Source organism: Besnoitia besnoiti, chromosome II, assembly GCF_002563875.1.
Source record: "Besnoitia besnoiti strain Bb-Ger1 chromosome II, whole genome shotgun sequence".
In the NCBI taxonomy this organism is placed as follows: Eukaryota; Apicomplexa; class Conoidasida; order Eucoccidiorida; family Sarcocystidae; genus Besnoitia; species Besnoitia besnoiti.
Genome location: NC_042357.1, coordinates 1,710,416 through 1,721,436, shown reverse-complemented (window position 1 = coordinate 1,721,436; position 11,021 = coordinate 1,710,416). Strand labels below are relative to the sequence as shown.

Genomic DNA, 11,021 nt, shown 5'->3' with positions numbered 1-11,021 from the left:
TCCAGAGGAGTGTCTTCGCACGGGACAGTGCCTTCAAAGGAGGTTGCAAGAAAAAAAGCAAGCGTATCTATGCAGACAAAAGCTGAGCCTCGTGGAAAACTGTTTGCAAAAACGTGCTTCCCCACACGCCACAAAACAAACAGAACCTTTTCTACTTAACTTCATAAACCAGAAAAAAATATACCGATCTCCCACAGACGTGTTCCATTCCCTTCTGGGTCCGTCAGAAGCCAGACCATCTTCCCAGTCGGCAAAAAAGAGGGATGCAAGAACAAGCCCAAACAAACGAGGACGACGCAGCGTGAAAGAGGTCCCTCTTCCGGCCAAGAGTCTAGAGCGTACGAATATGTTTTCGTTCAACCTGCGATGCGGATGAGACGCGGGATCCCTAGTTGCCACATTCACCTGAACCCTCTCGTATCTGCCTGCGAGATGAGGCATGCCCCTATAGGCCATTGGTACCAAATACGCACGGGTCCTATGCTGGTGTTGCAAACATGAATTCGGGGACAGACACGTCAAGATCGGTATCTGTACAAACGTAGATTCCAAGGGACTCTGATGTCTTCATCTGTACTCACAGAATCGAATGCAACAGTTCGCAAGGATGCAATTCCTGCACCAGCGTTGAGTCGGACAGCGAAGAAGACTGTCTCCCAGTCTTCGACCGAGGCCCACACTCGAAGCATGCGTACGCACCTGAAATATGTTCCGCGGGATAGGTATGCTGTGGGTGCATAAATATGTAGTGATGTAACGTATACGTGTGCTGATATACGGGCGCTACATATTCATCCCGAATGACACTCTCAGTGGCACGGTGACGCAGGCGGGCAGGAGAACACTCTCTCCTGGAGATAATAGACGGGAGCGTCCTACGCCGACCGCCACAAAACCCCGGCACATACTCTTCCTGCCTGGTCTCATGTGACACCTGAGTAGTCAGGTATTTTTCATGACATCCTCGTGTGCAACATGTGATTTAAATCGACCTCACACGTCCAAGCCGAGAGGAATCTTGGAAAACAACTCCGAACAACAGAGAAACCAACCAGTAGCCACGTTCAAGCGCCACGAAGTACCGAACTGGGGGGGCCTTCCCCCGATATCCTCCTTCGCCTTTCCATTGGTCTCACGGCCGCTTACCCGCACTTAATTGCTGAAGGTTGGATGACTAGGTCGCCGGCAGACTGTTCGCGTTCAACGAGACACGGCTCTCCTCTCCACCTCCTCGGCGCCTTCTTTCGCAGCGCCGGCTATAGCGCGTCTTTTTCCTCTTTCTTCGCGCGTCACTCAGCTTAGGTCGTTGAACTGTGGCACGGCGTACAGCCGTCGCTGCCCTTCCCCTCTGTCACCCCCGCATCCCGCTTGCGCTTTTGGAGGCCTCCTCTGCCTTGTTGCAACCGCCTGGATCCAGCTGATCCCTTCGCCTTTGACAAGCTGATAGCTTTCTCTAGTTTCAGCAGATCTGGGCAGCTGGAGCCGCACGTGGAAAAGGAAGAACAGGAGCACGCGAAAGGGGTGGTGTTACTGGAGGATGACGACGACGAAGCACGAGAGATGGGATCCCGCACTGACGGCAGGCCAGAACGCGGCGCTTGTGTAGTTGACGACGGACTGTCTTCGCCTTCTTTTTGTCGGACGTCCTCACCTACCTGCTCTTCCACGTTTGCCTCGCGTGTCCCGTCTCGCATTCCGCATTTGCTTGAGCATGCGCGTGATTTTTTACCTTGGACACTTTGTGACGCCACCGGAAAACACGCGGGCAGCGAAATAGCTTCCCGCTGTGCTGCTGGGCCTCGTTTCTGCCCAGACTGCTCGTTCGCTTTCCGCTCTGCTGCGCACTCTCCCAGCAGCTGACTAGCTTGGGAAGAGTCCTCTGAGTTCTCAGTCTTGTCGGCCCCACGAGGTGAGTCAGAGCCAGCAACGTCCCCAGGTTCGGATTCCATCTGCGGCGCACCTGCACCAGGCAAAAGTTTACAGCATTCGCCTGGAGAGCCCGCGTCTTCGCTCGGCGCGTCGTCTCTTTGCTCTGAGGCCGCCGCATCCTTGTCAACTTGCGAGGGCACGCCAAACCAAAGGGGCTCCGTCGGTTGGAGGGCCTGCCCGAGAAGGACTTCGGGGGCGGCAGGAGTAGGCAGCGACCTCCTGTCCGCCACGCAACCGCCATGATCCGCCTGCCTCTGGGCTGCAGCGAAAGTTCTTGAGATTGACGGTATTCCTGCGAGGCACGAAGCGATGGGAGGTTCACAAGAGCCGCACACGGTGGATGAGGAAACAGGTGTCCTCTCTCTGAGTATCACGCGGGAAGGCAGATCGCTAAGCGCGTAGGCCACGGGCAAACTGAAAAAGAGTCGAGGCTTCTACATTCAACCATAGCATTTGTTGAACGATACGGGGAAACATCAGCCTCTCTCCACAGGCGCTCGACCTTATCCGACAGTAGCGGTGAAGGTGCGACAGCGAGTTTTGTTTTCACCTCCTTCAGGCACTTGAAAACAACCCCCTGAGGCCACCAGGAACTGGTGGCCTTAGGGGGTTGTTTTCAGAGAGAACCTGGCGGGCCTGTGGAAGGCCCGCCAGGTTCTCTCTCGCCGTGGGGATACGTAATTTCGTAGCTGGGAGTCGGCGATTCTGGTTACCTCTCTTTGCTAGTCGTCTTACCCGTGTTGAGTGGATACCCGCCCTGCATGTAACCAGCGAACGGCCCAGCTACAGAGGAGAGACGGCGTTCTTCATTTGTGGAGCAGTGGCATGGAGGCGGTCTGCCTCCAAACCGCAGCCCCTCTTCCTGATGGTGCGAATCGCCCACAGGCGCTGAAGGCCCGGATGCGGGCGACATGTGGCGTCCGCCGGCAGCGTCGCCTGCGAGTCCCGGCGGAGTCGCAGCCAGTGCATTCGCTAGGTACGTTCTCAGACGAGCGATGCAGTCTTCCGTGAGAGGTTCTGACGGCGATCCCAGCTGGGAGGTAGTCTGGGGGGGCCTTGACGAGTTAGTCCGGTCGCGTGACTCTTTGCTCAGTATCGCTTTCAGGTTCCAGAGATGTGAAAGAAGAATTTCTGCTTCTTTCGAAGAGCGCAGCTCATCGGGCCGCGAGACGCCTCCGCCCGCTCCTTGCACAGCTGTTTGGTTCCCTCTGAAAGCATCCTCGTTCCGCTGTGCGTGCAGGAGCTCCTCACTGGTTCTGTCGCTCGTCTCGCCGCTACCCGGCAGAAGCAGCTTTGGCTCCAAAAAGTAGCTGTCCTCTCTTTTCTGACCTGAGCTAAGCGAATTGCTGGCTGCCTTGCAGGGGACGCAAGGCTCGCGCGGCTTCTCGCCATCCTGTTTCCTGCACTGCGTCTGCTCACTCCCGACGGTCTGGGACAGTAGGCCGTTGAAGTCTCCGCTGTTGTCGGATCCGCAGGAGTTTCTAACAAGCACGCTGTCTCGAGACGCGAGACAGGGGCGACAGGGATCTGCAAAAGAGGCAGTCTTGGTTCCACCCCGTGAAAGAGGGTCTTCGCGGTCACTTTTTCTGCATTTGTTCGCGCAGTTCGCGCCAGGAAAAGCACATCGGTGCAGGTCTTCGTGCGCCGCTCGTCGCGACGGGCACATATCCTGCAGAGAACCGCAGACGGGAGAAGGCTGGACAGAAAACAGCGAAGAGGATGTCGGGATGGGGGAGGAGGCCATGGAGCGAGGAGGCGGAGTATGTTGTGGTGTTGCAAGGGCCTTGCAAAAGTGTTGAAGCAGCTGCCGCGTGGCCTGATTCATGTTCTCAGAGCACAGTGGCAGTGGTCCCATGCTCCGAGACAGTTCTTGTTGCCCTTTCTCGTACTCGTCCGAAAAAGAGCTGCAAGCGGCCCAGTCTTGTGAGGCAGAAAACTCAACGGACGGGTGGTTGTGTGCGAAGCAGCTCCTCCCCGTTGCATTCGAAGACGCGGACGCAGCGACGGCAGCAGCCGACAGGCACGAAGAGTTAGGCGACGTAGAAGGGATATAAGAAGAGGCGGATGTCAGTGGTGATACAGCTCTTGTCGTTCTCGTGGTTCCACTCTCTGGTGACGGCTGAAAGAAGGGCGACGAAGAGCATACAGAAAAGGCATCCCGAGTCGCAAAGGGTGGCAAGGAAGGATAAAGGAAGTCCGAGGAGGAATGGAAAAAGCACGGTTTGGGCGGCGGCGAAGCCGTGACTGAGCTTCTGCAGTCTCCCACTTCTCCGGTGTAGTGAGCGCACCGCGCCTGTGCCGCCAACTGATGACGAGGTGATGACGCACTCGACGCAGCAGAGCGAACTGAGCTAGCTCTAGTCCCTCTAGCGCAGGAAGAGGGCAATGGAAAGCCTGCTCGAGGAGCTTGCGAGGGGGCTCCGAACGGCGCTGGAGAGAAGGCGGCGCTGCATGCCGCGCGTCTGCCACACGCGCTGGTGGGCACTGACTTTCGCGAAGAGGTTCCCGAAGACGGAGCGGAAGCAGATGATGGGGTGTCGTGAGGTAGCGAGCAACCCAGTGATGAAGACGAAGTGCGCCCAGAAGGGCGCTGATGAAGCAGTCGGGTCACGTGTGCATCGAGGAGGCCGACCGCAGCGGAGATATGCTGGGAAAGCAAGCACAAGGAAGCAAGGAACCCTACTACCCTGGACAATGCAGCTTCACTCAACACTGAAGAGACATGCTCCGATGTATTTCACATATCTGTGCACGCCCGGCCGCACACTGGAGAAAGGTTGACCCTCACGAGGGCGCCAAGCCTCGGCCGGGCGCAGGGGCCTCCTGTCTGCTCTTCTGTCTGCGCAGCGGCATTCGCTTGTAGACGGCAGCTGGCGCAAAACGCTGACTGCCTGTGTGTGCCACGGTGCCCTTACCTTGCGGAGCCCGAAGAGAACAACGGCAGAGGACGCTTCGTCAAACCAGGCCTCGAGGAGTCCGGCTGTCGCAGTTACCTGGCGCAGAAAGGGCGACTTGCTCCCCATCTCCTTTTTCAGCGTGGCTACCTGCCTTTCAATGAGGCTCACTTCCGCCGCCTCATCTCTCTCTCTTTCAGCTTCTGCCTCGTGGCTCCGCGCCTGCCGCGAACGGCTGGAGGAACACTTGCTGCGCTGCGTCCCCACGGGTGCGAAGAACGTGGGCGAGTAGGAATGTGCCGTTTCGCGGAAATGGCCGTCGTCTCCCACCTTGCTGCTGTGCGTGCCTTTCTCAGCCCTGTCAGAAGGACATGGGATCACAGTGCCTCCCAAGCCGGACGCATCCAGCGCTCCTCCTCGCCCTTCCGCCTCTGAACACTCTCCAGATCCCGGCGAGCCTCGGTTAACATACGAAGCAGGATACAAAAAGTACTTTGCAGAGAGGAACTGAATCTCCGCCAGCGCGTCCTCAACCGCCTGCCGCGACGACCCGTAGATGCGCACGCGCCGCGTAGCTCCATCTTCTTCTTGAGGAAAAACGCGTATTTCAACCTGCAGACGCAGCGGGTGACAGCAGATCGGTTACAGTCGAGGTCAAGGATCTGGGAAGACAGGGAAAACTGAGCCGGAAAAGCGAGTGGGACACAAACGCACGAATTTCTCCGTGCCCAAGGCCTCCAAGGATCCGAGGTCCTTGAAACGAACTGTCGAAACAACGATGTTTGCGAAAAAGGCGTCTTCTGAGACACGTCGCGACCCGGCACAACCGCCGAGATTAAACGAAAGAAAGATGCTACCGGCCTCTGGAGCCCCGTGCGGCTGCAGTTCGCTAGTTTCGCAGCAGCGGGTCCTGAGTAGTCACGTGTGCACATTTCTATGAAGCACGGCGAAGACTTCAGGCACTTGTCTCTTTCCTATGTTGTCAACTTTGAGACGTGACTCTGTGTGCACTGAGTTTGTGTAGTAAAGGTTAGCCGTTCGTCACACGCCCGCCTGGACCGTGACCTTAGGCGACAGGTTTCTCACCTGGAATCTCTTTGCGAGTTTTTCCAGTCTTTCGCCTTGTCTGCCGATGATGAGTCCGACAGTCTCCTTCGCCTTGTACTCAATGCAGGAGGCAACGCAGCTGGCGGTCCTTTCTTCAAGAAACTTCAGCCTTCTCTCCCTTCTTTCGTGGAAAAGCGGTCCCTGCTCGTCCCGCTTCATCGCGCATTTCAGAAGTGCCTTCAGTCTCTCCAGCGTCGATTTATCGAACCCTAGAAGGACAACTTGCCCACCCAGCTCCTCGTCGTCCCTATGCTGCCCCTGGTGGAGGTCTCCTTCAGCGCGTTCAGCTTGCTTGCCAGGCGACGACGTCAACGGTAGAAAGAAGCTCGTGGTCGCCTCGCCCGCGCGTTTTTCTTTATTCTCAAGGCACGAGGGGTGGGAAGTCTGCATCGCGTTTGCTGAAATGGGGTCTTTCGCTTCGTCTCCGCTGAGCGCGGCGGCTGAAAGAGATGACGCACTGTGTTTTCGCGCCTGGGAGGGAAACCCTGTGTGGCCTTCTTCTTCTTCTGGTGTCTCCTCTGCTGCGTCTGCGCTCGCAACAGAGCCCCCTGGGCCGCCCTCGGACTGAGATCTGGCTTCCGCTTCGTCTGCTGCTGCCTCTTGAAGTTCTGTTCTATTCTCGCGTTCGTCTTTCCCCTGAGACTGTCTCTTAAAGGGGCGTGCCTCTGAGTCGTTGTCGAGTTCGTCCACGCCGTCCTCCCTGTCGGCTGCAGGGTCCCTTTCGCCGCACCCGCAACACCTTGTCCTCGCAGGCTCTGTGTCGCTTGCGGTGCTCCTGCGGCTGCTTGATCCTACGGAGGGCAAGCTTTCCCGACTCGACGCACCTTCCCGCGACAACGCACTTCCTCCGCTTTCTCCTGAGGAACCCGATCCAGGCATCTCACCTGTCCCTGGGCTCTCCGGCGAGGCTGCATCGCAGGCGGCGCCGTCTGGGGTCAACTCCGAGGTCTCTGGAAGTGAAGGGGTCTCGCCCGCCGCCGAGAGGACGGCAGCCTCAGAGAGGGCCCCATCTGCAAAAGCGGAGGAGCGCGGCTGGAGCGGCTGGGCGGGAGAGGGACGGCGAACGTCGGGATAGGGCTCAGGAGAGTGGAAAAAAAGAGGCGGCGTAGCGCTGCAGGAACGGGGCTGGCACGGCGGCGATCGCGCGTCTTCCGAAAGAGAAGACGAGGAAGGCACACGAGGAGGCGTATGCTGGTCAACGTCCAGAAATCCACCTGTGCAACTGTCTCGGCCTGTTACCAACGCGCACACACATATAGCAGGAGACGCAGCAAATGCAGGACAATGGCTCCCTGTTGGAAAGTACGAACGTCCCACGCTCGATTAGACGCGTGCACCCGCTGGTCGGGTATCTCTAAACAGGCTAGGTAGGTCGTCCGCTGCTCTATCGGCTCAGCGTGTGTCTCGCAGTGGGGGATGAAAGGAAAGGGGCACGAAGCGACCGGGAAATCGAGATTTGGATGCCCGAATGAGGCATGGAACCCATGGGGCCTTTCCTCATTCACAGCTGTTGCTGTGTGGACTTCTTTTTGCATCTGTGCAAAGGACGTGTCCTTTTCGGCTGCCATCCGGTTCTCGGCTTCCTTCACTTACGGTCGGAGCTGTCGTCTTGCGTGTCAACCTCAGCTGTCTGCAAGGCCGCGCCGAGACTGCGTGATTCAGCCTGGTCGTTGTCATCGTCATTCATTGTCCCTCCAGTGGTCTCCATCAAGACCGTGACGGCCACCAGCCCCTGAGTGCATGAACTTTCATCTCGCTTCTGCTCTGGAGCTTCCGTGGTTTCGCCCGCCTCCTCTCCCCCGCACGCCCCGTCCGCCGCTGGATCTCGCCCCCTCAGAGCCTGCACAACCATGGCGATCGCCTCTTTGACACCGTCTTCGTTCAGCGGCCCTTCGGCAGAGTGACAGGGCGACGTGCCAGTGTCTGACGCGCTTCCCTTCAGCGCTTGCTTCCAGTCACTCCTCTCAGAGGCGCACATGGCGACAAGCCAGCGGACAGTTTCTACGGGGACCGGCACGCTCTCGCGGCACAGGGACGGAAGAAGAGCGGAGAGGGGTACGTCCGCAAGCGGGTTGCTTGGGCACCGCACGCCGTCCTCAGCAAGAGTGTTGTGGACGCGAGCGGAGATCTCTGTGTCAACTGCTGCAGGGTCTGGCGAAGATGAAGCCGCGCCAGGCAGCTTTGCCTCTGCTGGGCTCTTGTCGTGTCTTACATCTCTCAGGCATGTGCTCAGTACAGTGACCTCAACGGGTGGTTGAGAAAGCAGACGAACGCGGAAGTGACGAGGCGAAGGTGGAACTGAAACTGGGTCGCGTCCAAGATGGGGGCAATCCTCTGGCGGCGCAGTCGTCTCTCCAGGCTGGCTGTCGCGCTGAGAATGAGATGGAGACAGGCGCGAGGCGCTTGCTCCCGCTGGTAGACAAGAAAGAATTCGTGCCGTGGCGAAATGGGCGGGTGTGGACGGCGTACTCGGTCGAAACACCTGTGTGGAAGACAGGAAACAGTCTCAGTCATGAGAAGGAAACGTAGAGGCAGAAAGAGGCAAGGAACTAAGGCCACAGATTTTTCAGTGTTCCTGTTGGCCGTCCTTTTTTTCCGCCGTGGTATGTTTGCGCACACGATCATGCAAACGATGGTCGTCACACAACCGAGCCTCGGCACGAATCGCGACCGTGGCGCCTTCCCGTTCTCTCTGTGTTGCTTCAACACACCGACGGCACCGCAACCGAAGGGCTTTGTGCGAAAGCATGTTTTGCAGAGCCAAACTGAACCGTCGGCGGACGCAGACCCAACGCAGAGCGCCACCCTCCGCCTTGGAAGTACGTGCCTCATGTAGAACGAGGAAAAAAAGCAAGTGAAAGAGATCTCCAAGTTCACGCCCCAAGGCACAGACGGAGAAACCTCCCACACGGTAGTTACCACCACGGTACTCACCTCTGTAAGGTCGCCAGGTTTCCATCGTTTTTCTGTCTTCGCAGATGAGTCTACTTCACCTGATGAAGCGCCATCGGTGGCTGGCAAACTTCTGGGCTGATCTCTGAGTTCTTCGCCGTCCCTATCGCCTCCCTCTTGCGGAAAAGAGGCAGCACGTTTCTTTTCCTTGGTCACCTCTTCTGCCTTGGCGCGGAACCGGGATCCCGCTAGCGTCACGTAAGAGGCAGATATCCAAAAAGGAAGAAAAGCGTGCTTCTGAGGCGCCTGGACGGCAGGCGTCAGGCTTGCCTCGCCTGTGAAAGGAGCGCACGCCGCCCGGATCGCGGAAAAAAAGGCGCCCAGTTGTTTTTCGCTCTGGTCTGTGTCGCGCACACTACTGTTGAAGCTAGGCGTCTGCTGCGATGTAAAGGGTACTGCATCCAGCGTCGGCGAGGCGGACGCGCCAAGATCTGGTAAAGGGGTTCCGCGTGGACAAGGGTGAACGGGTGCGGATCCGCTTGAGGAGCTCCACGGAGGACAGGCACTCCCGCTAAACTGTATATACGCCTCGTTCGTTGCTGCATTGACGTCCACCAGAAAGCCCAAGTATCGGCGGCCGCGATGCTCTTGGCCCGGAAGAACGACTTCCACTCTCTGGTTAACTGGTGTAAGCTGTTCAGTAGGGACACCGTGCAGGAAGCCGCAGGAACATGCAACAGACGTCTGATGGGTGGATGTGCCTTAGACCACACACCTTGCTGATCCGAGCGCCAGCCCGCCCGTCTGATTGTCCCCACTCACGATGAATATTTCGCTCACCCGGCCTCCACTCAGAGCAAGCAGTGCTGGCTTTTCTTCTACTGCATCGCGACCCTCGCACGCAAAATAGAGATCGCTCTGAGGGGTGCGCCAGCGGCAGCCGTAGAAACCTGGTTTCACACCCTCCTTTTCGTCTCTTTCGAAGTTGCAGATTTCTGTGCTTCCTTACCTGAGGTCCGACAGGACCACTTGAACTGCCCGCTCCATCCTTTTTGTCCACCGGCGCCAGTCGAGCGCACTGCCCTATCCGTCCGCAGCAGGACTCAGGTTTCGCAGACGGAGAGGCAAATCGAGCTGACAAGGGAGAGGGTGAAAAACTCGCCAATTTCTCTTTCGCAGCGCCTGGAGGCGCAGCCGCAGTCGTGTGGTGTCGAGAGTCTGTAGCAGCAGGGCAGCGCGAGCATGAGGCTCCAGGCCACTTCGTTGAATGGTAGGAGCGTCTGCCTCTGGGACACTCGTTACGAGACCCGGCGCACCTGGCAGAGTAGGGCTTGTGGTGAGTTCCTCTTTCATGCCCCCTGCGGGTCGCTGACGCCCGCCCCCCACGGCCACTAGCCCGTGAGTAGCCTCTGTCCATCGTGGAGCCTAGCTCGCGCCCAGTGGCGGTCTCCCGGCTGGAGTCTGTGCAGGGTTGCCTGCGTCGTGAGCGAGATGTCAAACTCGCCACCGGCTCTTAGGGCTCGCGCCTCGTGCTACCCGTGATCTCTGCCGGCGCGCGTTGAGCAGACATGCCCCCCTGAAGACGCGGCAACCACGTCTAGTCTACTAGCCCGCCACAGGGCGACCCGTGTAGAAGCCCGGGTGGGAGCAAGTACTTAGAGAAATGGAGCTTTCCTTTGTGTTCGGGTCGCTCTCCAATCCCCACTCGCAAACAGGCCTTCGAACCTGAGGGCGTAGTTGCGGTCGCGGCGACGCGCTGAGTCATACATTCGCGGAAAAGATGCCTGTCAGCTTCGCGGAACCGCTCATGGCAGAAGGCAACACGTATTCCCTTGGTGGAACGCACTTAGTAAAGAAAATGCCTCTCCCTCTCTTCAGAGCATTTTGGCGCACGGACGGTCGGTTTTAACTACTTGAATCTAGGATCTCCCACGAACCCAGGGCTACGCCGTATGTCGAACAAAGCTCAGGGCACCTGTCATCACCACAGAATCAGGTATTAAGTAGGGAAAAAGTGACCAGCGCGCGTAACTTCGCAGACGGGGCCATAACTCGAATAGGAAGCACAGTTTGCATGTCCGGATTGAGGAAGACAGTGGGACGACCTCGCGCGGACCGCGCGTGTGTATCCTTTCACCCGTTGCGCGGCGCGGCTGTGTAAAATATAAAAACAAATGTTGTAGAAAGGCACCTTTTAGG

General features: G+C 58.0%; 1 protein-coding gene across 1 annotated transcript; it reads right to left on the bottom strand.

Moving 5' to 3' along the window:
- Positions 1–1,298: 1,298 nt before the first annotated feature.
- BESB_035970 (uncharacterized protein) lies at positions 1,299–10,239 on the bottom strand (the record flags this gene model as incomplete). Its single annotated transcript, XM_029362183.1, has 8 exons — positions 1,299–2,221; positions 2,665–4,576; positions 4,845–5,435; positions 5,910–7,162; positions 7,524–8,412; positions 8,865–9,147; positions 9,175–9,515; positions 9,832–10,239. The coding sequence occupies 8 exons, from the start codon at positions 10,237–10,239 to the stop codon at positions 1,299–1,301; spliced, it is 6,600 nt and encodes a 2,199-aa protein (XP_029221148.1).
- Between the last annotated feature and the right edge of the window lie 782 nt (positions 10,240–11,021).